This window comes from Elephas maximus, chromosome X (genome assembly GCF_024166365.1).
Source record: "Elephas maximus indicus isolate mEleMax1 chromosome X, mEleMax1 primary haplotype, whole genome shotgun sequence".
In the NCBI taxonomy this organism is placed as follows: Eukaryota; Metazoa; Chordata; class Mammalia; order Proboscidea; family Elephantidae; genus Elephas; species Elephas maximus.
Window position 1 is genome coordinate 99,156,754 of NC_064846.1, and position 27,485 is coordinate 99,184,238.

The window sequence follows — 27,485 nt, forward strand, 5'->3', positions numbered from 1 at the left end:
TACCCTGAAGAACACAGATAGTATGATCCCTTTCTTGAGAAATTCCCTCCTTCTCCTCATCCTTCCAACTCTACACATGTATAGAAATAACTGGAATGATAGTCACTAAATGTTATCTTTCAACAAGATGGATTGACACAGTGGCTGCAACAATGGGCTCAAGCATAGCAACAATTATGAGGATGATGCAGGACTGGGCAGTGTTTCCTTCTGTTGTTCACAGGGTTGCTGTGAGTCGGAACCGACTGGACAGTACCTAACAACAACAATGAACGTTAGTACTGAGGTTAATTTTGAGCGGTAGCATTTTAGGCAATTTGTTTTTTTCTTGTTTTTACTTTACTGTATTGCTTGAAATTTTATAAGTATGCATCATGTTTTTATAAAAACAAAGTCATTAATTATTTTTTTAAAAGAAGTCATCTGAGTACATTATTTCTAAGAACCTTTTGAACTCTAGATTCTATAGACCATATTTTACTGATGACACCCTCCCTCCAGGCCCTCGCTAAGAATCCAGTAATTTTTAGACACAATTTGATAAGCTCGATTATCCGGTTTTCTAATCCTTAGCATTTTAGTGGTAGCATATACCAAATGAAGAGAAGATGTACAGGGAAATACACAGATAACCTGACCAGAAGGAAGGAAAAAAAACTCTACAACTTTTACAAAAACAGATTAAAATATTTTTTAAAGTACAATAATCTGTGATCATTTAATATACATGAAGTCACACTACTATAATCTAAAATAGCTGACAAAGGCATCTCTGTGATGTATTAATAGTACAATAAAGTATGATCAATAGTTGTTAGTGCTGGTGACCTTGAATGGTCTAGAAAAAGTTAAATTGTGCTTAAGAAAACTATAAATTATGTTTAAATTTTAGAAAAATTAAGGACTTTCATGAAATGGTTGAGACTTTTTTAAATAAAAAAGGTTTTATGTTTCAAGAAAGTAAACTGTCAGCTAATTAGAAAACTCGATTATCCAGAATAATTAATTTTCCTAGGATTCCAGTTAGCCAAAATTTTGTTGTGATATCTAGTTAAACATTCTTTTATGCTCTCAGAATATTATAATATTTTAAGTAGATACATTAAGTAACTTTGTATTCTCCTGTGAGCATTTTTAACTAAGCCATGAACAAACTACATTTGCTGACTGAGCTAGGGAATCAGGGCCTTTTAGAATTTTAATTGAGATTTTTGTGGAAATTGAGAGTTTGTGCCAAAGGAATGAAAGAGAAGGGGATAGATGTGGAATCATATTATAATTTAAACTCTACTTTAATGTCCTAATGTATTTTAACCCTATAAATATTTAGACCATAAGCAATCGTACATGAGTTACAATTTAAAGTAATAAAGTTTATGTATAAACTTGGTCTTAAAAGTATTTTACAAAGGCTTTAAGATGTAATTGGCCTTTCTTGTGAGCTTGATCTGATCTACTTAGTACATCATAGTACAGACATTTCTTACTGATGATTTACTCTCTGCTCATTCACAATAACATTATTAAGGCACCAGATGATGATCCAATTTGGACTGTGGAAAATAAGTTAAAAAGAGACTAGACTGGAAAGCTATCACAACTTGATGGGAGGATTACTGTGTATCTAGCAAACTCTTATTGTATTATGTAATCAATTTTGGGAGAGATTGGGTTTTTTTTTTTTTCAGGTCATCCAATAGGAAGACGATTGACAACAGAATTAGTAGGCTGGTTACACAACGTTCTGTGGAAAAGAGCTTCCAGAAGTTTTGAGGTTTGGGAATAATCTATTTTCATTCTTTATATTCTTTCTCTACCCCAACAGATAAAACAGTGTGTTCACAATAAAAATTATAAAGCATCAAATAGTTTAAATACCCCTTTCTCTATCTAGGTACCATGTACCGATTAAATATTTATAAAGGTAGGGTGCTAATGGGCATTATACAAGAGTTTATGAAAAAATTATAAGACGTGATTCCTCCCTTTTTGGAGCTTACAGTGTAGGTAGATAATATCACTGATAATAAGATGTTGTTGTTGTGTGCCAATTCTGACTCAGAGTAGAAGTGCCCTGTAGGGTTTCCTAGGGTGTAATCTTTATTGGAGAAGATAGCCAAATCTTTTCTCCTGGGGAACCACTGGTGGGTTTGAACTGCCAACCTCTCAGTTAGCAGCCAAGCACTTAACCACTGCACCACAAGGGCTTCATTAAGATATGGGGGTAGTTTATTTTAACATGAAGGATGAGAAAGTCAGAGGTGTTTTATTCCCTCTAAAAAGTTGTAATAGGCTTCCACTTTGACCAAGATGTAGTAACAAAGACTGCGTTTATCTCTCCACCTTAACAATCAAAAACCAAGACAAAACGCATTTCAAAAAAAACTGATTTTTAAGACATTAAGCATTAGGCAATGAAAGAAAGTGATCCCTGGGAGACAGAAAATAAACGAGGTGAGCACTACGATTGCTTAGCTCACTGGCTTGAATTTTCAGGCTGCAGGACAGGAAGGGGAACTGAAGTAGAGTTTGGCAGACGTCCTGAGTTGAAGAGACGAAGCTGAGATCCTGGGGAGACCAAGGTAGCTAGGGTTCATAGGACAGACTTCCACAGAAAAGAGAGGACAGCACAGAGAAAGAACCCCAGAGATCAAAGGGTTCTCCTCTAGTGTTCAGCAGACATACATGGGATGAAACTACCTGAAGCCAGGGAAGGAACCATCTAAAATATTAGCGAGAATGGTGTCCAAAGCCCACACAGGGCTGGGAAATAGAGCCTGTTCCTAACATCCAGGCTGTCAATCACTAGAACTCAAAATATTAACAAACTAAAAAAGAAAAACCACACAGTCATCTAAGTAGACTCAGAAAAGGCATTTGACAAAATCCAGTATAAAAAAAAAACTCAGAAAACTAGTAATAGAAGGGAACACATTCAACCTGATATAAAGGGCATTTTTATGAAAAACTTACAGTTATCATCATACAAAATGATGAAAAACTGTATGTTTTCAGTCCTGTGATGAGGTCTATTCTCATCACCTCTATTCAACGTTGCTTTGGAGAATCCTCCCAGAGATTGGGCAATAAAAAGAAATGAAAGATATCCAGATCAGAAAGAAATAAGACTTTCTTTTATTTGCAGGCAACATGATTATCTATGTAAAAAAAATCTGATAAGATCTACAAAAAAAGTACTAGAATTAATAGGTGAGATAGCAAGGCTTGAGGATAAAAGAGTAATATAAAAATCAGTTGTATTGAGACTTCTGCTTCTGGGAATTTGGAGTAGACATACTTTCCCTATTCCTCTCACTAAGTACAAAACCACCCTGGACATTATTTATAAGGCTATAAAAGAAGACTCTGAAAGGTAGAGAGAAGAAAGCATTCAGACTAGGGATCCTGTTGACTTGAGGAATGACAGTGGTGAGTTCTCTGGGTTTTCTTTTTGTTTCATATATCCCAGATGGGATACTTGAGAACTTGGAACTTGGAAACGTCAACAGGCATAGACAAAAATAGCCCCAGCAGGCTCATACTCTCTCTAGCCAAAGGACCAAGAAAGGGACAGCAAGACAGATTTTTAGAAAATAATTGCTTAATCCCACCAAATACTACAGAAAAGTACTGCAGCCCCATCCACAACCTTACCATCAAATGCTTAGTGAGAGCCTAAACTTTCATCCTTGCCAGGCTGTAATAAGTCACCCCAACACCCTGAATGAGGTGGTTTCAGAGAAAGCTGGGCTTTCATTCTGCTGGATGGTAATTAGCTCTCTACCCCACAATTTCAGTGGAGACTATGTGGGGAGTATGGACTTCAGCACAAGCTGGTAGTAATGAGGTGCTCCTTTTCACAGTGGTGGTGTTAGAAGGACTAGTGAAGAGTCAAGACTTTCACTACCAGTTAGCAGTAATAAGGCCAACACTGTAGTATCAGTGGATGCCTCGTGGTTAGCAGTAATGAGGTTCCCTTACCCCACCGCCAGCCAGGGCAGTATCACTGGAGCCTAGTGGGGAGCCTGAACTCCCACCCCTGCCCGTCAGTAACAAAGCATTCCTCCGTCCCAGGTGTCAGTGGAGGCTGAGGAGAGAACTAGACTTCTATCCCCAACTGGCAGTAATAAGGTGTAGCTCCCATTAAGTCATTGGATGTCAGAGAAGACTTGCTAAAATGCAAGATTTAAATAAGATTCAGAGTCTTATATTACCCAAAATGTCTAAGTTACAAATGAAAATCACTCACCATACCAAGAACCAGAAAGATCTCAAACTGAACAAGAAAAGACAATCAAGAGACTTGAACACAATTATCTGACAAGGATATTAAAGCAGTTATCACAAAAATGTTTCAGTGATCAATTAAAGACATTTAAAACAAATAAGAAAATTGACATCTCAGCAAAGAAATAGAGGATATAAAAGAGAACCAAGTGGTTTTACTGACTATGCAAAGGCATTCAACTGTGTGGATCATAACAAACTATGGATAACATTGTAAAGAATGAGAATTTCAGAACACTTAATTGTGCTCATGAGGAACCTGTACATAGACCAAAAGGCAATAGTTTGAACAGAACAAGATACACTGTGGTTTAAAGTCAGGAAAGGTGTGTGTCAAGGTTAAATCCTTTCACCATACTCATCCAGTCTGTATGCTGAGCAAATAATCCGAGAAGCTGGACGATACAAAGAAGAATGGGGCATCAGGATTAGAGGAAGACTCATTAACAACCTGTGATATGCAGATGGCACAAACTTGCTTGCTGACAGTGAAGAGGACTGGAAGAACTTCCTGATGAAGATCAAAGACTACAGCCTTCAGTATGGATTACACCTCAACATAAAGAAAACAAAAATCCTCACAACTGGATCAATAAGTAACATCATGATAAATGGAAAATACACTGAAGTTGTCATGGATTTCATTTTATTTGAATCCACAATCAACGCCCCTGAAAGCAGCAGTCAAGAAATCCAATGACGTATTGCATTGGGCAAATCTGCTGCAAAAGACCTCTTTAAAGTGTTAAAAAGCAAAGATGTCACTTTAAGGACTAAAGTGAGCCTGACCCAAGCCACAATGTTTTCAATTGCTTCATATGCATGCAAAAGCTGGACAATGAATAAAGAAGACTGAAGAAGAATCAATGCCTTTGAATTATAGTGTTGGCAAAGAATATCGAATATGCCAGGGACTGCCAGAAGAAGAAAGAAATCTTTCTTGGAAGAAGTACAGCCTGAATGTTCCTTAGAATCAAGAATGGTGAGACTTTGTCTTACATACTTTCGCAAGTTATCAGGAAGGACCAGTCCCTGGAGGATGTTACACTTGGTAGACGGTCAGCAAAAAAGAGGAAGACCTTCAATGAGATGGATTGACATGATGGCTGCAACAATAGGCTCAAGCATAACGATTGTGAGGATGGCACAGGACAAGGTAGTGTTTCATTCTGTTGCATACAGGGTCACTATGAGTCAGAACTGACTCTACGGCGCCTAACAACAAGTGCAAAATTTAAAACTAAAAAATAAAATAACTGAAAAAAAAACTCAGTGGATAGGCTCAACAGAAGAATGCAGAGGACACAAGAAAAGTCAGTTAACTTGAAGATAAAACAATAGAAATTACACACCCTGAATGACAGACAGAAAATAGACTGAAAAAATAATAAAGAATGCCAGGTGCATGTGGAAACATAACAAAAGACTTAAAATTTATGTCATTGAAGTCTGAGAAATAGAGTAAGGCTGAAAAGGTATTTGAAGAAATTATGTCTGAAATTTCCCCAAATTTGACCCCCCCCAAAAAGCTCAACCTATAATCTTACAGATTCATGAAACTCAGTGAATCACAACAGGATAAACCCAAAGAAATGTATGCTAAAACACATTAAAGTCAGACTTCTGAAAACTAAAGAAAAAAATCTTCCATCAAGCCAGAGAGAAATGAAACATGTCCTATAAGAGAAAAACAACTCAAATAACAGACAATTTTTCATCAGAAACTATGGAGGCCAGAAGGAAGTGGCACAATATTTTTCAAGCTCTGAAAGAAAAAGAACTGTCAATCCAGAATTCTATTTCCAGCAAAAAGAAAAAAAAAATCCTTCAATAATTAAGAAGAAATCAAAACATTTACATATGAGGAAAAACTAAGAGAGCGTGTTGCCAAAAGACCTACCTTAAATCAATGGCTAAAGGAAGGTCTATAATAGAAAAGAAATCTTGATGTATCTGAAGGAAGAAAGAACATGGAAAGAGCAAAAATGGAAAACCCCTGTTGAGTTTTCTCAATTATCTTTAGAATTATGAAGCAAAAAATTTAACGCTCTCTAAATGGTTCTCAATGTATATAGAGGAAATATTTAAGACATTTCACCAGACGACATTCAAATGGCCACCAAACACATTACAAGATGCTTAACATCATTAGCCATCCAAACCAAAAAAAAACCATTGCCATTGAGTAGATTCTGACTCATAGCTACTTTATAGGACAGAGTAGAACTGCCCATAGTTTCCAAGGAGCACCTGGTAGATTCAAACTGCAGACCTTTTGGTTAGCAGCCATAGCTCTTAACCACTACGCCACCAGGGTTTCAGAGAGATGCAAAACAAAACCACAATGAGATACCATTTCACTCCCGCTAGGATGGCTAAGATTAAAAAAAAGAAAAGAAGAATGTTGGTGAAGATTTGGGGAAATTGGAACCTTATCCATTGCTGCTGGAAATGCAAAATGGTACAGCCAATATGAAAAACAATGTGGCATTTCCTCAAAAAACTAAAAATATGACCCAGCAATTCCACTCCTAGGAATATACCCAAAAGACTTGAAAGCAGAGACTCAGAGAAGTGTACAGTAATGTTCATTGCAGCACTAGTCACAATAGCCAAAAGGTGGAAACAATGTAAATGCCCATCAAGAGATGAATGGATAAACAAAACGTGGTACATGAGTACAATAGAATACTACTCAGCCAGTAGGAGAAATGAAGTCTTGATACATCCTACAATATGCATAGAGCTTGAAGACATCATGCTGAGTGAAATAAGCCAATTACAAGATAACGAATACTATATGATCTCACTTATATAAAAAGACAAAAAAAGGCAAATGTATACAGAGCAAAGTTGATTAGTGGCTACCGGGGGGGGGGGGGAAGGGGGGGTGGTTAGCACTGATGAAAAAGTCACATTGATTAAGGGTAGGTTGCACAGCTGATTATTGCAATTGCTGTCAATACGTTGTAAACCTGGAAAAAGTTGAATTGGCGAATGGGGGAAGATAAAAGGAGGTAAAGTTTCTACACTTCACTCAAAGTGGTTATAAAAAAAGCTACACCGGTAACTTTGATAAGTTATGTACATATAATGTCACACATACAGCAACCACTAAAAAAATCTGTACAAAGACATATAGTCAAAAACACTATGGATATAAAGATCAAATCCCAAATAATAATATAAGCTTCCAACTTAAGAAACTAGAAAAAGAAGAGCAAAACAAACCCCAAGTAAGCAAAAGAGAGGAAATAATAAAGAACAGAAATCAATGAAATTGAAAACAGAAAAATAGAGAAAAATCAATGAAACAAAGAACTGGTTCATTGAAAAGATCGATAAAACAGAGAAAGCTCTAGGAAGGTGGCAAAAAATTTAAAAAAGGACACAAATTACTAACATCAGGAATGAAATGGCATATCACTACAGATGCCACACATATTGGAAGGATTATAAGGGGATTCTAGGGGCAACTCTACACACATAAAATTGACAGGTTAGATCAAATAGATCAACTCTTTGAAACTCAGAAACTACCACAGCTCGAGCAATATGAAATATATAATTTGTGTAGTCCTATGACTATTTTTTTTATAACTATTAAGGAAATTGAGTTTGTAATTTAAAAACTACTGAAAAAGAAATCTCCAGGCCCAGATGATCTCACCAGAAAATTCTACCAAACATTTAAAGAAGAATAAATACCAATTCTGCACAATCTTTTTCAGAAAATGGAGAAGAGGGGGTACTCTCCAAGTTATTTTATGAATCCAGTGTCACCTTGGTACCCAAACCAAAGAGTACAAAATAGGAAAACTACAGACCAACATTTCTCATAAATATAGATACAAAAATTCTTAACAAAATATATGCAAATGGAATTTAGCAGTATATAAGAAGATTGTACACCGTGACCAAGTAAGGTTCATTCCAGGGATGTGTGTCTGGTTCAGTATTTAAAATCAATCAATGTAATATACTTATTAATAGGTTCAACAAAAAAAATCACATTACTGTATCAATGCAGGAAAAGCAGTTGACAAAATTCAGCAGCTGTTCATGATTAAATAAAACTCAAAAATGAAAGACAGCATTCTCAACTTAGTAAAGAGCATCTACAAAAAAACTACTGCTAGCATCATTTGTAATGGTGAGAGACTGAATGCTTTCAAAGATGGAGAACATTACAAGGATGTCTACTCTCACCACTGCTATTCAACGCAGCACTGGAAGTGCTAGCCAGAGAAAAAGGCAAGAATAGGAAATAAAAGGCATATAGATATGAAAGGAAGGAATAAAAATGTTTTATTTGCAAATGACATGATGTTCTGCATATATCCTAAGGAATCTATAAAATACTCTTTCTTCTAGAACTAATAAGTGAGTTTTGTAGGCTGAGAGGATATAAGACCAATATTCAACAATTAATTGTATTTCTGTATACTAGCAATGAACATATGGAAATCAAAATTAAAAATACATTACCATGTACAGTTGTTCCAAAAAAAAACATGAAATGCTTAGTTGTAAATCTAACCAAACAGGTACAGGACTTGTACACTTAAAACTATAATACACCAATAAAAAAGTCAAAAAAGATCTAAATAAATTAGAGAAATATGATATCCATGGATTGGAAGACACAACAGAGTAAAGATATCAGTTCTCCCCAAATTGATATACACATTTTATAAAATTCCTATCAAAATCTCAGCAAGATTTTTTTGGAGACATAAACAAGATTACTCTAAAACTTAAATGTAAAGGCAAAGCAACGAAAATGGTTAAAACAATTCTGAAAAAGAGGAATAGAGTGGGAGGAATCAAACTACTTTATGTCAAGACTTATTATATAAATGGGGAAAAGACAGTTTCTTAAACAAATGGTGCTGGCATAACTGGATACCCATCTGCAATAAAATAAACCAAGATGCATACCTCATACCATCTACAAAAACAACTGAAAATGGATCAAAGACCTAAATATAAAATCTAAACCAATAAAGATCATGGAAGAAAAAATAGGGACAACACTAGGAGCCCTAATATATGACATAAACAGAATACAAAACAGAACAATGCACAAAAGCCAGAAGAGAAACTAGATAACTGGGAGGTCCTAAAAATTAAACAGCTATGCTCATCAAAAGACTTCACCAGGAGGTGGGGCCAAGATGGGGAATAGACAGACGCTTCCAGAGAGCTCTCTTACAACAAAGACCTGAAAAAACAAGTGAAACGAGTATATTTATGACAAGCTAGAAGCTCTGAACATCAAAGGCAAGGTTAGAAAATGAACTGAGGGGCAGGGGGAGGAAGAGATGGTTCAGAAGTGGAGAAGAGTTATTGGACCTGACTTTCTGGGAGCCCTCAGGCACCATTACCAGGAGCAGATGCGGCAGGCTGGTACTAGCATTTGGCTGCAGATTCCTCAGGGAGAAACAGCCAGCCGCACGGCCTACTCACACCCTCTGGAACCAGAGAAGAATGGTGCTCTCAGCAAAAGCTAAGTACTTGCGTATATTTTACCGTGCCCCCCCACCCCCAAGCCAGCTTCAGCTCCTTTTGATTCCCCTGGGCCTGAGATAGCCACTGTTGAGTGCCTAGAGCCATCCTCCAAGCTCTGGAGAAGGAATAAATTCGCAATTGGGCAAAAAGATAATTTGCCAGCTTCACTATCCGGGAGAGCTCAGGACAGAAGCTGCTCCTGTCCAGGCATAAACGGTCCGTGGAATTTGAGTACCCTCACCCTCTGCATTGACCTCAGTGGGCTTCTTTCAGGAGAATAGGCCCTTGTTGGCAGATTACAACTGTTTGAGCTGTGCAGTGGAGAGGCGGGTGTTTGATGTTTGACACCACTTTGCCTATTAAACAGGGTCCTCACCTACCCACATCAGGGCCCTAAGGACTGGTGGCTCCATTCAGGTCACCCAGCCACCCGTGACAGGGTTCCAAGGAAAACTGGTACCTCCCAGACTTTAGAACCAAAAAATTGGGTGCGCATGGTACTTCTAAAGGACCCACCGACCTGTACACTCTAGGGAACAGGGACACGCTTTCCTCAGAGACACTTGGGGGACAATTCTCAGCCCCCTGCCTTGTTCAGGGCATAGTCGCCTGCTGCAACCAGATACCAGTACCTACACCAATCACCCCGCCCCTCTAAGACTGTAAGACAGAGCCTGTACCAAGCACTTGATGATCAGCTACCTGGACATGTGAGCTGAATTCATACAAGAAAAGTGAATGGACTCCTAGACTGATATACTTGATAAGAGCTCTAGCCATGTGGGGACAGTACGTCAGAGCTCCAAAGGTGAAAATAATCAAGCTAGCTCACTCAAGCAACCCATTTGGGCATTTCAAAACAAAACAAAGCAAGGAGATATGATACAGTAAGCACACATAAAATAAAATAATACAATAACTTATAGATGGTTCAGAGACAAGAGTCAATATCAAGTCACATAAAGAAACACCATGATCACCTCAACAAACTCTCAAAACAAAGAATCTTCTAGATAAAAATGGCTTCCTAGAATTACCAGAGGCAGAATACAAAAGACTAGTATACAAAACCCTTCAAGACATCAGGAAGGAAATCAGGCAATACGCAGAACAAGCCAAGGAACCCACAGACAAAGCAGTTAAAGAAATTAAAAAGGTTATTCAGGAACACAATGAAAAATTTAATAAGCTGGAAGAATCCATAGACAGACAGCAATCAGAAATTCAGAATATTAAAAATAAAATTACAGAATTAGACAAGTCAATAGGAAGTCAGAGAAGTAGAACTGAGCAAGTGGAAGGCAGAATTTCTGAACTTGAAGATGAAGCACTTGGCACCAATATATCTGAAGAAAAATCAGATAAAAGAATTAAAAAAATGAAGAAACCTTAAGAACCATGTGGGACTCTATCAAGAGAAATAACCTACGAGTGATTGGAGTATACCAAAACAGGGAGGAAGAAAACACAGAGAAAATTGTTGAAGATTTGTTGGCAGAAAACTTCTCTGATATCATGAAAGATGAGAAGATACCTATCCAGGATGCTCATTGAACTCCACATAAGGTAGATTTAAAAAAAAAAAGTCACCAAGACGTATTATAATCAAAGTTGCCAAAACCAAAGATAGAGAATTTTAAGAGCAGCTAGGGATAAACGAAAAGTCACTTACAAAGGACGGTCAATAAGAATAAGCTCAGACTACTCGACAGAAACCATGCAGGTAAGAAGGCAATGGGATGATTTCTATAAAAAATTGAGAGAAAAAAATTGCCAGCCAGGAATCATATATCCAGCAAAACTGTTTCTCAGATATGAAGCTTAAATTAGGACATTCCCAGATAAACAGATTAGGGAATTTGTAAAAACCAAACCAATATTACAAGAAATACTAACGGGAGTTCTTTGGTTAAAATATCAATGATATCAGGTATCAAACCAAAGGAAGAACACTGGGCAGAGCAATCAGATGTCAACCCAGACAGGGAAATCACAAAAATAATTCAAGATTAGAAAATGCTCAAAACAGGGGAACAATGATGTTATTACGTAAAAGAAGACAACATTAAAACAATAAAGAATGACTAAGAAATGTAATCATAGATCTTTCATACGGAGAGGAAGACAAGGGGATACAAAGAAATAAAAGTTAGCTTTAAATTTAGAAAAATAGGGGTAAATAATAAGGTAACCACAAAGGAGACAAACTATCCTACACATCAAAATGAAATGAAAAAAATAGAGACTCAGCAGAAAAAAAATCAACAACAACAAATACGAGGAAAAGACAATATATAATCGACTTGGCACAAAAAATTAACTGGGAAGAAGGAACTATCAACAACACACACAAAAAGACATCAAAATGGTAGCACTAGATTCATAAAACTGTCCATAATTACGCCAAATGTAAATGGAGTAAATGCACCAATAAAGAGACAGAGAGTGGAAGAATGTTTTAAAAAACATGATCCGTGTATATGCTGCCTACAAGAGACACTTCTTAGAATTAGAGACACAACCTAAAACTCAAGGGATGGAAAAAAATATATCAAGCAAACAACAATCAAAGAGCAGGAGTGGCAATATTAATTTCTGACAAAATAGACTTTAAAGTTAAATCCATCATAAAGGATAGGAAAGATAATATGTAATCATTAAAGGGACAATATACCAGGAGGATGTAACCATATTAAATTTTTATGCACCCAGTGACAGAGCTGCAAGATATAGAAACTCTGTCAGCATTGAAAAGTGAGATAGACAGTTCCACAATAATAGTAGGCGACTTCAACACACCAATCTCGGTGAAGGACAGGACATCCAGAACAAAGCTCAATAAAGACATGGAAGATCTAAATGCCACAATCAACCAACCTGGCCTCATAGACATACGCAGGACACGCCATCCAACAGCAGCCAAGTATACTGTCTTTTCTAGTGCACATGGAACAGTCTCTAGAATACACCACGTATTAGGTCATAAAACAAGCCTTAGCAGAATCCAAAACACTGAAATACTACAAAGCATCTTCTCCGACCATAAGGCCATAAAAGTAGAAATCAATAACAGAAAAAGCAGGGAAAAGAAATCAGACACTTGGAAACTGAACAATACCCTGCTCAAAAAGACTGGGTTATAGAAGATATTAAGCATGGAATAAAGAAATTCATAGAATCCAATGAGAATGAAAAAACTTCCGATCAGAACCTTTGGGACACAGTGAAAGCAGTGCTCAGAGGTCAATTTATATCAACAAACGCACACATCCAAAAAGAAGAAAGGGCCAAAATCAAAGAATTATCCCTACAACTTGAACAAATAGAAAGAGAGCAACAAAAGAAACCCTCAGGCACCAGAAGAAAGCAAATAATCAAAATTAGAACAGAACTAAATGAAATGAAATAGAAAACAAAAAACAATTGAAAGAATTAACAAGAGCAAAAGCTGGTTCTTTGAAAAAATTAACAAAATTCATAAACCGTTGGCCAAACTGATAAAAGAAAAACAGGAGAGGAAGCAAATATCTCAAATAAGAAATGAGATGGGCAATATTACAACAGACCCAACTGAAATTAAAAGAATCATATCAGATTACTATGAAAAATTGTACTCTAACAAATTTGAAAACCTAGAAGAAATGGATGAATTTCTCGAAACACACTACCTACCTAAACTAACACAAACAGAGGTACAACAACTACATAGACCCATAAAAAAATTAAGATATTGAAAAGTAATCAAAAAACTCCCAACAAAAAAAAAGCCCTGGTCCTGATGGCTTCACTGTAGAGTTCTACCAAACTTTCAGAGAAGAGTTAACACCACTACTACCAAAGGTATTTCAGAGCGTAGAAATGGACGGAATACTCCCAAACTCATTTTATGAAGCCAGCATATGCCTGATACCAAAACCAGGTAAAAAAAAAAAAAAAAAAAAAGACAGCACAAAAAAAGAAAATTACATACCTATATCTCTCATGAACTTAGATGTGAAAACCCTCAACAAAATTCTAGCCAATAGAATCCAACAACATATCAAGAAAATAATTCACCATGACCAAGTGGGAGTCATACCAGGTATGCAGGGATGGTTCAGCATTAGAAACACAATTAATGTAATCCATGATATAAGCAAAACAAAAGACAAGAATCACAAGATTTTATCAATTGATGCAGAAAGGGCATTTGACAAAGTTTAACACCAATTCATGACAAAAACTCTCAGCAAAACAGGAAAAGAAGGAGAATTCCTCAGCTTAATAAAGGGCATTTATACAAAGCCAATAGCCAATGTCATCCTAAATGGAGAGAGCCTGAAAGTATTCCCCTTGAAATGGAGAACCAGACAAGGATGCCCTTTATCACCACTCTTATTCAACATTTTGCTGGAGGTTCTAGCCAGAGCAGTTAGGCTAGATAAAGAACTAAAGGGCATCCAGATTGGCAAGGAAGAGGTAAAAGTATCTCTATTTGCAGATGACATGATCTTATACACAGAAAACCCTAAGAAATCGTCAAGAAAACTACTGAAATTAATAGAAGAGTTCAGCAGAGTATCAGCATACAAGATAAACAACAACAAAAAAAAAACCCGTAGTCGTTGAGTCGATTCGGATTCATAGCAACCCAATAACAACAAAAATCAGTTGGATTCCTCTATACCAACAAAAAGAACATCGAAGAGGAAATCACCAAATCAATACCATTTACAGTAGCCCCCAAGAAGATAAAATATTTAGGAATAAATCTTACCAGAGATGTAAAAGACTAATACAAAGAAAACTACAAAACATTTCTGCAAGAAACCAAAAGAGACCTACAGAAGTGGAAAAACATATCTTGCTCATGGATCAGAAGACTTACCATTGTAAAAATGTCTATTCTACCAAAAGGGATCTATAGGTTTAATGCAATTCTGATCCACATTCCAATGACATTTTTAATGAGATGGAGAAACAAATCACCTACTTCATATGGAAGGGAAAGAGGTCCCGGATAACTAAACAATTACAGAAAAAGAAAAAGTGGGAGGCCTCACTCTACCTGATTTTAGAACCTATGATACCACCCCAGTAGTCAAAACAGCCTGGTACTGGTACAACAACAGATACATAGACCAATGGAATAGAATTGAGAATCCAGACATAAATCCATCCACATATGAGAAGCTGGTATTTTACAAAGTCCCCAGATCAGTTAAACGGGGAAAAGAAAATCTTTTTAACAAATGGTGCTGGCAGAACTGGATATCCATCTGCAAAAAAAGTGAAGCAAGACCCATAGCTCAAACCATGCCCAAAACAAACTCAAAATGGATCAAAGACCTAAATATAAAATCTAAAACGATCAAGATCATGGAAGAAAAAATACGGACAATGCTAGGAGCCTTAATACCAGGCATAAACAGTATACAAAACATTACTAACAATGCAGAAGAAAAACAAGATAAGTGAGAGCTCCTAAAAATCTAACACCTATGCTCATACAAAGACTTCACCAAAAGAGTAAAAAGATTACCTACAGACTAGGAAAATGTTTTTAGCAAAGACATTTCCAATCAGTGCCTGAGCTCTAAAATCTACATGATACCGCAAAAACTCAACTACTAAAAGACAAATAATCCAACTAAAAAATGGGCAAAAGATATGAACAGACACTTCCCTAAAGAAGACATTCAGGTAGCTAACAGATACATGAGGAAATGCTCACGATTATTAGCCATTACCCACTGCTGTCGAGTTGATTCCGACTCAAAGCAACACTATAGGACAGAGTAGAGCTGCACAGTGTCATTTTCAAGGAGCACCTTGCAGATTCAAACTGCCAACCTCTTGGCTAGCAGCCATACCACTTAACCACTACTCCACCAGGGTTTCCTATTGGCCATTAGAGAAATGGAAATCAATACTACAATGAGATTTCATCTCCTCCAACAAGGCTGGCATTAATCCAAAAAACACAAAATAATAAATGTTGGAGAGGTTGTGGAGAGACTGGAACACTTATATGCTGCTGGTGGGAATGTAAAATGGCACAACCACTTTGGAAATTGATTTGGCGCTTCCTTAAAAAGCTAGAAATAAAACTACCATAAGATCCAGCAGTCCCACTCCTTGGAATATATCCTAGAGAAATAAGAGCCTTTACACAAATAGATATATGCACACCCATGTTTATTGCAGCACTGTTTACAATAGCAAAAACATGGAAGCAACCAAGGTGCCCATCAACAGATGAATGGATACATAAATTATGGTATATTCACACAATGGAATACTACACATCGATAAAGAACAGTGAGTAATCTGTGAAACATTTCATAACATGGAGGAACCTGGAAGGCATGATGCTGAGTGAAATTAGTCAGTTGCAAAAGGACAAATATTGTATAAGACCACTATTAAAAGAACTCGAGAAATAGTTTAAGTATAGAAGAAAATATTCTTTGATGGTTATGAGAGGGGGGAGGGAGGGAGGTTGGGAGAGGGGTATTCACTAATTAGATAGAAGATAAGAACTACTTTAGGTGAAGGGAAAGACAACACACAGTACAGGCAAGGTCAGCACAACTGGACCAAACCGAAAGTAAAGAAGTTTTCTGAATAAACTGAATGCTTCAAAGGCCAGCATAGCAGGGGCGGGGTTTGGGGACCATGGTTTCAGGGGACATCTAAGTTAATTGGCATAAGAAAATGTATTAAAAAACATTCTGCATCCCACTTTGGAGAGTGGTGTCTGGGGACTTAAGCGCTAGCAAGTGGCCATCTAAGATGCATGAACTGGTCTCAACCCACCTGAACCAAAGGAGAATGAAGAACACCAAGGACACAAGGTAATTGCAAGCCCAAGAGACAGAAAAGTCCTCATAAATCAGAGACTACATCAGCCTGAGACCAGAAGAACTAGGTGGTGCCTGGCTAGAACCCATGACTCCCCTGATGGGGAAAACAACTGAGAACCCCTGAGGGAGCAGGAGAGCAGTGGGATGCAGACCCCAAATTCTCGTAAAAAGACCAGACTTAATGGCCTCACTGAGACTAGACAGACCTCGGTGGTCATGACCCCCAAACCTTCTGTCAGCCCAAGACAGGAACCACTCCCAAAGCCAACTCTTCAGACGAACAATGGGATAGAAATAGATGCTGGTGTGGAATGAGCTTCTTGGATCAAGTAGACACTTGAGACTATGTTGGCATCACCTATCTGGAGGGGAGATGAGAGAGCAGAGAGAGTTAAAAGCTGGCGGAATGGACACGAAAAGTGAGAGTGGAGGGAAGGAGCGTGGTGTCTCATTAGCGGGAGAACAATTAGGAGTATAAAGCAAGGTGTATATAAGTTTTTGTGTGAGAGACTGACTTGATTTGTAAACTTTCACTTAAAGTACAATAAAAACTAAAAGAAAATAAAGAAGACTTCACTACAAGTGTAAAAAGACAACCTACAGACTGGGAAAAAAATTTTGGCTATGACATATCCAATCAGGGTCTAATCTCTAATATCTATGAGACACTGCAGAACCTCAAACACAAAAAGACAAGTAACCCAATTAAAAAATGGGCAAAAGATATGAACAGGAACTTTACTGAAGAAGACATTCAGGAAGCTAACAGATACATGAGGAAATGCTCACGATCATTAGCCATTAGAGAAATGCAAATCAAAACTACAATGAGATACCATCTCACCCCAACAAGGCTGGCATTAAGCCAAAAAACACAAAATAATAAATGTTGGAGAGGTTGTGGAGAGACTGGAACAACTTATACACTGGTGGTGGGAATGTGAAATGCTTCCTTAAAAATCTAGAAATAGAAGTACCATACGATCCAGCAATCCCACTCCTTGCGATATATCCTAGAGAAATAAGAGCTGTCACACGAATAGATACATGCACACCCATGTTCATTGCAAAACTGTTCACAATAGCAAAAAGATGGAAACAACCTAGGTGCCCATCAACAGACCAATGGATACACAAATTATGGTATATTCATGCAATGGAATGCCACGAAAAGATAAAGAACAATAATGAATCCTCGAAACATCTCACAACATGGGTGAATCTGGAAGGCATTATGCTGAGTGAAATTATTCAGTTGCAAAAGGACAAATATTGTATTATAAGAACTATTATAAGAACTCGAGAAAAGGTTTAAACATAGAAGAAAGCATTCTTTGATGGGTACGAAGGTGGGGATGGAAGGCGAGGGGAGTTCACTAACTAGATAGTACCCACTGCCGTTGAATCAATTCTCACTCATAGTGACCCTATAGGACAGAGTAGAACTGCCCCATTGAGTTTCCAAGGAGCGCTTGGCAGATTTGAACTGCCAACCTCTTGGTTAGCAGCCGTAGCACTTAACCACTACTCCGCCAGGGTTTCCAACTAGATAATAGACATGAATTATCTTAGGTGAAGGGAAGGACAACACATAATACAGGGGAAGGGAGCACAACCGGACCAAACCAAAAGCTAAGAAGTTTCCTGAGTACAACCAAACACTTTGAGGGACAGAGTGGCAGGGGCGGGCGTCTGGGGACCGTGGTTACAGGGGACATCTAGGTCAATTGGCATAACAAAGTTTATTAAGAAAGTGTTCTGCATCCCACTTTGGTGTGTAGCGTCTGGGGTCTTAAAAGCTTTCAAGAGGCCATCTAAGATGCATCAATTCATCCCTACCCACCTGAAGCAAAGGTGAATAAAGAACACCAGAGACACAAGGAAAATATTAGCCCAAAGATAAAAGGGCCACATAAACCAGAGACTACATCAGCCTGAGACCAGAAGAACTAGATGGTGCCCAGCTACCATCAATGGTCGCCCCGAAAGGGAGCACAACAGAGTCCCTGATGGAGCAGGAGAAAAGTGGGGTGTAAAACTCAAATTCTAGTAAAAAGACCAAAGTTAATGGTCTGACTGAGACTAGAAGAACCTCAGAGGACATGGTCCCCAGACTCTCTGTTAACCCAGAATTAAAGCCATTCCCAAAGGCAACTCTTCAGACAAAGATTAGACTGGACTATAAAATATAAAATAATACTCGTGAAGAGTGTGCTTGTTAGTTCAAGAAGATACACGAGATTAAATGGGCAGCTCCTGTCTGGAGGCAGAATGAGTAGGCAAAAAGGGACAGGAGCTGGTTGAATGGACAAGGGAAATGCAGGGTGGAAAGGAGGAGTGTGCTGTCACATTATAGGGATTGCATCTAGGGTCGCATAACAATATGTTTATGAATTTTTGTATGGGACATTAACTTGAGCTGCAAACTTTCACCTAAAAGACAATTTAAAAAATTGGAAAAAAAAAGACTTATTATATAGCTATAGCAATCTAGACTGTGTAGTATTTTCAGAGAGATGAGCAATTAGTTCAGTGGAACAGAATGGAGAACCCATAAAGAATTCCACACAAATATGTTCAAATGATTTTCTACAAAATGGAAAAGTAATTCAATGGAAAAAGGGGAGTCTTTAACTAATGATGGTGGAGCATTTGGACATAGGCAAAAAATGAATCCCAATCTAAACCTTACACTTTATCCGAAAATTAACTCACTGTGCATCACAGACTTAAATGTAAAATGTAAAGCAATAAAACTATTACTAAAAAAAAAAATCCTAGGAAAAAATCTTCAGGATCTAGGATGAGACAAAGAATTCTTAGACTAGACGTCAAAAGAGTGATCCATAAAAGGAAAAATTGGTAAATTTGATTTTATTAAAATTAAAAACTTTCGCTTTGTGAAAGACCCTGTCTAGAGAATGAAAAGACAAGCTACAGACTGGGAGAAATATTTGCAAACCACGTATATGATAAAGGACTAGTAGAAACAAAGACTCCAATTAGAAAATAAGCAAAACATATGAAAAATTTTACCAAAAAGGATATACAGATGATAAGCACATAAAAAGATAACGAATGAATCATTAGGGAAATGTATATTAAAACCCCAATGAGTTACCACTAAATACCTCTTAGTGTAGCCCAAATTAAAAAGCTTGACCATACCAAATGTTGGTGACGATGTAGAGGAACTGGAACCCTCATGGTGGGTACAAACAGTTTGGAAAGTAGTTTGGCAGTTTCTTAAAAAGTTAAACTGACACCTATCATATGATTCAGCCCTTAATACCATGTATTTATTCAAGAGAGAAGGAGATATTCATCCATACAAAGACTTGCACAGGAATGTTCCTGGCAGCTTTATTTGTAACAAATTATTTCCAAACGATGTTCATCAACATGTGAATGGATAAACTGTGATACATCCATACAGTGAAATATTACTCAGTAATAAAAAAGAATGAACTACTGATGTATGCAATGAAAACAGTGAAACTTAAAATAGTTTTGCTGAACGGAAGAGGCCAGACCCCTTCCAAAGTATATATTGTATGATTCCAATTATATGAAATTCTAGAAAATGCAAACTAATCATGGGTGACATGAAATTAGATCAATGGTTGCCTGGGAATGAGGAAGTGGGGGGCCAAATGTGCGGGATTGCAAAGGGTACTCTTTGGTCTGATGGATGTGTTTACTGCCTTGACTGTGATGATAGTTTCAGGTGTATATACATATATTGAATCTTGTCTAGTTGTACACTTTAAATGCATGTAGCTTATTGTAAGTATATCATATCTCAATAAAGCATTTTTTTTTGTTTGTTTAATTTGTAGTAGGTTTCTGTAGGAGAGAGTTAAAGGTGAGGAGAAAAAGAAGAGAAACAAGGGGAACAAGATTTAACAAAGTTAGAACTAGTACCAGGACAAGGAAGGAGCATCCCCTATAGAATATAGAGACCTAGGGCTTATGGTTAAAAACAAAAAAACAACAGTGCTATCGAGTCGTTTCCAACTCATAGCGACCCTGTGCAACGCCCTATAGGGTTTCCGAGAAGCGCCTGGCAGACTTGAACTGCCGACCATTTGGTTAGCAGCCATAGCACTTAGCCGCTTATGGTTAGATGCAGCAAAATAGAATGGTATTCTAGTTCTCTTTTAGAGAGCCTTTATTTACTCCTTTACTGAGCAGGTGAAAAACTACTGCAGAATTCCTTTTCTCTTATTGAGTCTTTCTTTTCCCTCATTTTCCAGTCTTGCAGAATGATATTTTAAACTGCCACTTCCAGCCCAGAAGACTGTGATATTGTTTCTAAATGGTCAAAGACAGTGTTTATATCTATGCAGCACAGTTGTTTCTAGTTGAAGAGGGTATTTTACTCTCTTAAGGTCCTGATGACTCCTGCTCTTAATTGAAAAATATGAAGCTTCATGATAAGGTACAAGGTGCTTATTCACCTTACCTTGGTGTGCATGAGCCATCTGAGTTTTCTTGAATTAAAAAATAATTTTTCAGGTTAATTTCTACCAGATTTTCCCTGATAGCTGCTTAACCTTGAAAATTTTGAAGTAACCCAAAAGAAATAAAAATTTTTGTACAAAAATACTTAACGGCATCATTAATTACAATAGAGAAAAAACTGGAAATTAAATATCCAACATTAAGAAAATCATAGTAGGAGGCGGAGCCAACGGAGCACTATAGACAGAGGCACCATGCCGTCCCTCTGCAGCAAAGACCTTAAAAACAAAGTAAAACAGGTACAAACATCAATCCTGGAACCCTAAGCATGAAATGAAGGGATAGAGAACTAGATCAAACACCAAATGGAAGAAGAAACTGATGGCGAACAGAGAATGAGGAGAGCTATGGAGTGGAGGGACCTTCCCAGCTAATGCAGCATGAATTCAGCAATTTTGAGCACAGCTAGCAATGACCCTGGACAAGGAGTGCAGGAAGGCAACTTCACGGAGGTCCCAACAGGAGACAGAGCACCCAGTAACCAGAGAAACATGCTTTCCCACCACCCACCGTTCTGTTCTGTATGCCACCTCAGCCACTTCCCAACAGGCCATGTCATGCCACTTGCCCGGAGAGGCACTGGTTCACTGCTGCCCTGGGTCTGCCCAATCCCTACCTGCTGGCTCCCTCTGTGCCACTTTTTTTCTCTTTCCCTTTCTTCCTTTTCTTTCTCCTTCCCACCTAGGCTCATGCACTGCCGCCAGCCCTTCCCAATGGGCCATGCCTTAAGACTCAGCTAGAGAGACACTGGCTCACCACCACCCCGGGTCTGCCCCACCCCCACCAGTCACCTCCTGCCGTGTCATTTCTTTTTTCTCTTTCCTTTCCTTCCTTTTCTTTCTCCCTCCCACCTAGCCCTGTGCACCACCTCTGCCCCTTCCCTACAGGCTGTGCCGTGCTGCCTGGCTAAAGATTCACTGCACACAGCCATCCTGGGCCTGCTCTGCCCCCATCCACCGGCTCTTGCCATGTCACCATTTTTTTCTCTTTTTCCCTTTCCTTCTCTTCTTTCTTCCTCCCACCTAGCCTTGTATACCACCTCCACCCTGTCCTGCCAGGCCACACCTCACTGACTCAGCTACAGTGCCACTGGCCCACTACCTCAGGTCTGCCTTTTCCCAACCTCCCAGCTACTGCTGTACTGCCATTTTATTTTGCATTTGTTTTTTCTCTTTCTTTTTGTTCTCCTTCTCACCTAGCTCCACACATCACATCCTGTTCCTCACAACCAGCCCTCAGGTCCACCCCAAACCTACTCACTAGTCCCTACCCCACTGCCAGTTGTCTCTTTTTTATTTTATTATTTTTCTTTCTCTCTCTTCCATTTCTTTCTCCCCTGGACCTGACCCCATACATCAACCCCCCCACCACCGGACCCTGCCACACTGCTGTGGCTGGAGGACCACCCCCCTACTGCCCCCATGGACCCACCCTACCCCTATGCACCACCACTTATTTTCTTTTTTTTCCCTACTTCCCACCTAGCCCTGTATACCATCTCACCTCCCTTTTCAGCCTGGGTCTGCCCAGGCCCACCTGCCTGCTACACTTTCTTTTTAATCTTCCTTTCTCTTTTCCTTCTCCCATTCAACTAGTCCCATAAGCCACCCCTCATGTCCATTGGTCCCAAACTTGTGGCTGCAGTTAGAGGATCCCTAGTGCTCAGGCCCACCGCCACACCGAACTCATAGCCCCCCTCCTGCTACTTGACCAGCAAAAGAATGGTGGGAAGTGAGCCCATACCACTACCCATCCAACACTCACACCAATATGGTAAGGGATTGTGAAGGCTCCTGCACAGCTGGACCAACGTCAGGAGTCAGACAGCACATGCTCAGTCCACCCTCAGCCACCTCACCAAATCATTGTAGAGTGAAGCGGGCTTGCTCTGCCTGCTGCTGCCCTACCCACCCAGACAAGGTGGTGAGAACTATCATACCCTCATACGAGCAAGGAGCAAAACACACCTAGTCCACATACCCTGACATATCAAAACAAAACACAACAAAACAAAAAACATACATTCAATAAATAAAATAATACCTTAATGTCTAGGAAACAGCAGACAATATCAAAACATATATGTAAGTAGTACAAAATGGCTCCAGCAAGTGACCAAAAAAAGACAAAAAAGAATCAGGTGACGTTCTGGTAGGAGAAAAGACAGTGAAACTACCTAACATGAAATTCAGAAGACTAATATTTAGTGCTCTCCAAGAAATTAAGGAAGAGATGGAGGAAAACACAGACAAAACCAAGGGAAAAAAAAAAAACATGAAACACAGAAAAAAAATGAAAACATAGCTGAAATCAAGGATCAGACAAAATAGAAAAATTCAGGAAAATAATACAAGAACACAACATCAAAATAAATAAATGATTAGAAATCATACAAAAAGAGCAACTAAGAAATTCAAAAGCTAAAGAGTAAAATTTCAAAAATGGACAACTCAACAGAAGGTTTTAGGAGTAAATTTGAAACAATGGAAGAGATAATTCGTGTAATTAAAGACAAATCAATGGATGCCACTTTGAGGAAAAATCAGGGAAAAGGATGAAGAAAAATAAAGAAAGCCTAAAATTATGTGGAATACAATCAAGAACAAAAATTTGCATGTGTTCAGGCTTCCAGAAAAGGGGAAGAAAATGGAAAACACAGAGAAGATTGTTGAAGATATGCAAGCAAGAAAACATCTCAAATATCATGAAAGACAAATAGCTGACCATCCAAAAAACTCAGCAAACCCGATATAAGATACACCCCAAAGAACAGTCACCAAGAACATTATAATCACACTTGGCAAAACCAAGGGCAAAGAATCCTAAGAGCAGTTTGAGAAAAATGAAAAGTCACTGACAAAGGGGAAACAGTAAGACTAAACTCTGATTACTTAGCAAAAACTATGCAGGTAAGAAGCAATGGGATGACATATATAAAATCTTGAAAGAAAAAACTGCCAACCAAGAATAATGTATCCTGCAAAACTTTCAAATATGATGGTGAAATTAGGACATTTCCAAATAAACAAAATTAAAGAAAATCACAAAAACCAAACCAAACTTCCAAGAAAATTTAAAGGGAATACTTTGGTTAGAGAACCAACAACATCAGATAACCAGAGTCTAGGACACAGGACAACATCAGCCAGATACCAACCTAGGTAAAGAACACTCAGTAATAAAACAAAGCAAAAAAACTTAAAACAGAGATGTCAATGTGTAAATGACAACAACATCAAAACAATAGAAGGGGGAATAAATGGAGTAGGTATAGAACTTTCCAATGAAGAGTAAGTCGAGGTGCTATCAAGTAAAAAAAGACTGGTTAAACTTAGGAAGATAAGGGTAAATTTCAAGGTAACCACAAAGAAAGTTAACAGAGATAGTCACCAAAATAAAAAAAAAAGAAAAACATAAAGACTCAATGAACACAAAATCTATAATAACCAAAGAAATGAAAAGAAAATCCACAAACAAAAAGAACTCAGTACAGGAAAGTGAAGGGGGCGTAGAAATCATCAGCACCACAATAAAGCACAACAATATGACAGCAATAAACTCATACATTTTAATAACCACACTGAATGTAAATTGCTTAAATGTAGCCTTAAAGACACAGAAAGAGGCAGAAGGATAAAGAAACACGACCCATCAATATGCTGTCTACAAAAGACACAAAGACATAAATATATTAAAAATCAAAGAATGGAAAAAACACATCAAGCAAACAGTAACCAAAAAGAGCAGGAGTGGCAATACTACTCTCAGATAAAACAGGCTTTAATGCAAAATCTACCATAGAAGACAAGAAAAAATAACCTTAATAAATATCTATACACCCAATGACAGGGCTTCAAAATACATAAAACAAATTCTAACAGAACTGAAAATAGAAGTAGACAGTTTGACAATAATAATAGGAGACGTCAACACACCACTCTCAGAAAAGGACAGAATATCTAGAAACTCAGCAAAGATACAGAAGATCTAAAGGCAAGAATCAACCACCTCATCCTCATAGACATACTGCACCCAATAGCAGCAAAGTATACATTCTTTTCCAACACACATGGAACATTCTCCAGAATAGACCACATTTTAGGCCACAAAGCAAGCCTTAACGAAATACAAAACACCATAATACAAAGCATTTTCTCTGGTAACAACACTATGAAAGTAGAAATGAATAACGTGAACAGGAAGCATAAAAAATAAAATACATGGAAACTGATTAACACCTTGCTTAAAAACAACTGGCGACAGAAGAAATGAAAGAGGTAATAAAAAAAAATCTCCTAGAATCAAATGAGAATGAAAACACATCATAACAAAACCTTTGGGACACAGCAAAGGCAGTACTCAGAGATCCATTTATACCAGTAAACCACACATCAAAAAGAAAAATGAGCCAAAATCCACATGTTAGCCCTACAACATGAACAGATAGATAAAGAACAGCAAAAAAAGCTGAAAACCATGAGGAAAAAGTAAACAATAAAGATTAAAGCAGAAATAAGTGAAATAGCAAACAGAAAAACAGTAGAAATAATCAGCAAGGTCAAAAGTTCGGTCTTTGAAAAGATCAACAAAACATTGACCAAACTGACAAGAAAAACAGAAGAGGAAGCAAATAAGGAATAATAAATGAGATAGGGGACATTACAACAAACTCAACTGAAATAAAAAGACCATATGCACAACCATGTTCATTGCAGTACTGTTTACAATAGCAAAAACATGGAAGCAACCAAGGTGCCCATCAATGGATGAGTGGATAAGTAAATTATGGTATATTCACACAATGGAATATTATGGATTGATAAAGAACAATGATGAATCCATGAAACATTTCATACATGGAGGAATCTGGAAGGCATTATGCTGAATGAAAGTAGTCAGCTGCAAAGGACAAATATTGTATGAGACCACTATTATAAGAACTCAAGAAATAGTTTAAACAGAGAAGAGTATATTCTTTGATGGTTACAAGAGGGGGGAGGAAGGGAGGTAGGGAGAGCGGTATTCACTAATTAGATAGTAGATAAGAACTATTTTAGGTGAAGGGAAAGACAACACACAATATAGGAGAGGTCAGCACAACTGGACTAAACCAAAAGCAAAGAAGTTTCCTGAATAAACTGAATGCTTTGAAGGCCAGCGTAGCATGGGCGGGGGTTTGGGAGCCATGGTTTCAGGGGACATCTAAGTCAATTGGCATAATAAAATCTATTAAGAAAACATTCTGCATCCCACTTTGGAGAGTGGCGTCTGGGGTCTTAAATGCTAGCAAGCAGCCATCTAACATGCATCAATTGGTCTCAACCCACCTGGAGCAAACGAAAATGAAGAACACCAAAGACACAAGGTAATTATGAGCCCAAGAGGCAGAAAGGGCTGCATAAACCAGAGACTACATTAGCCTGAGACCAAAAGAACTAGATGGTGCCCGGCTACAACTGATGACTGCCCTGACAGGGAACACAACAGAGAACCCCTGAGGGAGCAGGAGATCAGTGGGATGCAGACTCCAATTTCTCATAAAAAGACCAGACTTAATGGTCTGACTGAGACTAGAAGGACCTCAGAGGTCATGGTCCCCAGACCTTCTGTTAGCCCAAGACAGGAACCATTCCCAAAGCCACCTCTTCAGACAGGGATTGGACTGGACTATGGGATAGACAATGACACTGGTGAAGAATGAGATTTTTGGATCAAGTAGACACATGAGACTATGTTGGCATCTCCTGTCTGAAGGGGAGATGAGAGGGTAGTGGGGGTCAGAAGCTGGCCGAGTGGACATGAAAAGAGAGAGTGGAGGGAAGGTGTGTTCTGTCTCATTAAGAGGAGAGCAATTATGAGTATATAGCAAGGTGTTCATAAATTTTTTTGTATGAAAGTCCGACTTGATTTGTACACTTTCACTTAAAGCACAATAAAATTTTTTTAAATACCATAACAGAATACTATGGAAAATTGTACTTCAACAAATATGATAACCTAGAGGAAATGGACAAATTTCTAGAAATGCACTACCTACCTAAAGTAACACAATCTGAGACAGAAAATCTGAACAAATGCATAACAAGAGAAGAGATTGAATACGAAATAAAAAATAATTGGAATAAAGAAATGCCATGGCCCGGAGCACTTCACTGGAGAATGCTACCAAAAATTCAGAGAACTCACAAAAGTACTACTCGAACAGTTTCAGAGCATAGAAAAGAAAGGAATACTCCCAAATTGACTCTATGAAGCCAGCATATCCCTGATACCAAAACCAAAGACACCACAAAAAAAGAAAATAACACACCAATATCT

General features: G+C 38.0%; 1 protein-coding gene across 1 annotated transcript in view; it reads left to right on the forward strand.

Annotated features, from left to right (window-relative positions):
• Window positions 1-27,485, forward strand: part of TEX11 (testis expressed 11) — a 515,004-nt gene that overhangs the window by 247,443 nt on the left and 240,076 nt on the right. Inside the window, 1 exon segment of the mRNA XM_049871470.1 lies at window positions 1,689-1,774. Within this exon segment, the coding sequence (XP_049727427.1) occupies window positions 1,689-1,774 (86 nt within the window).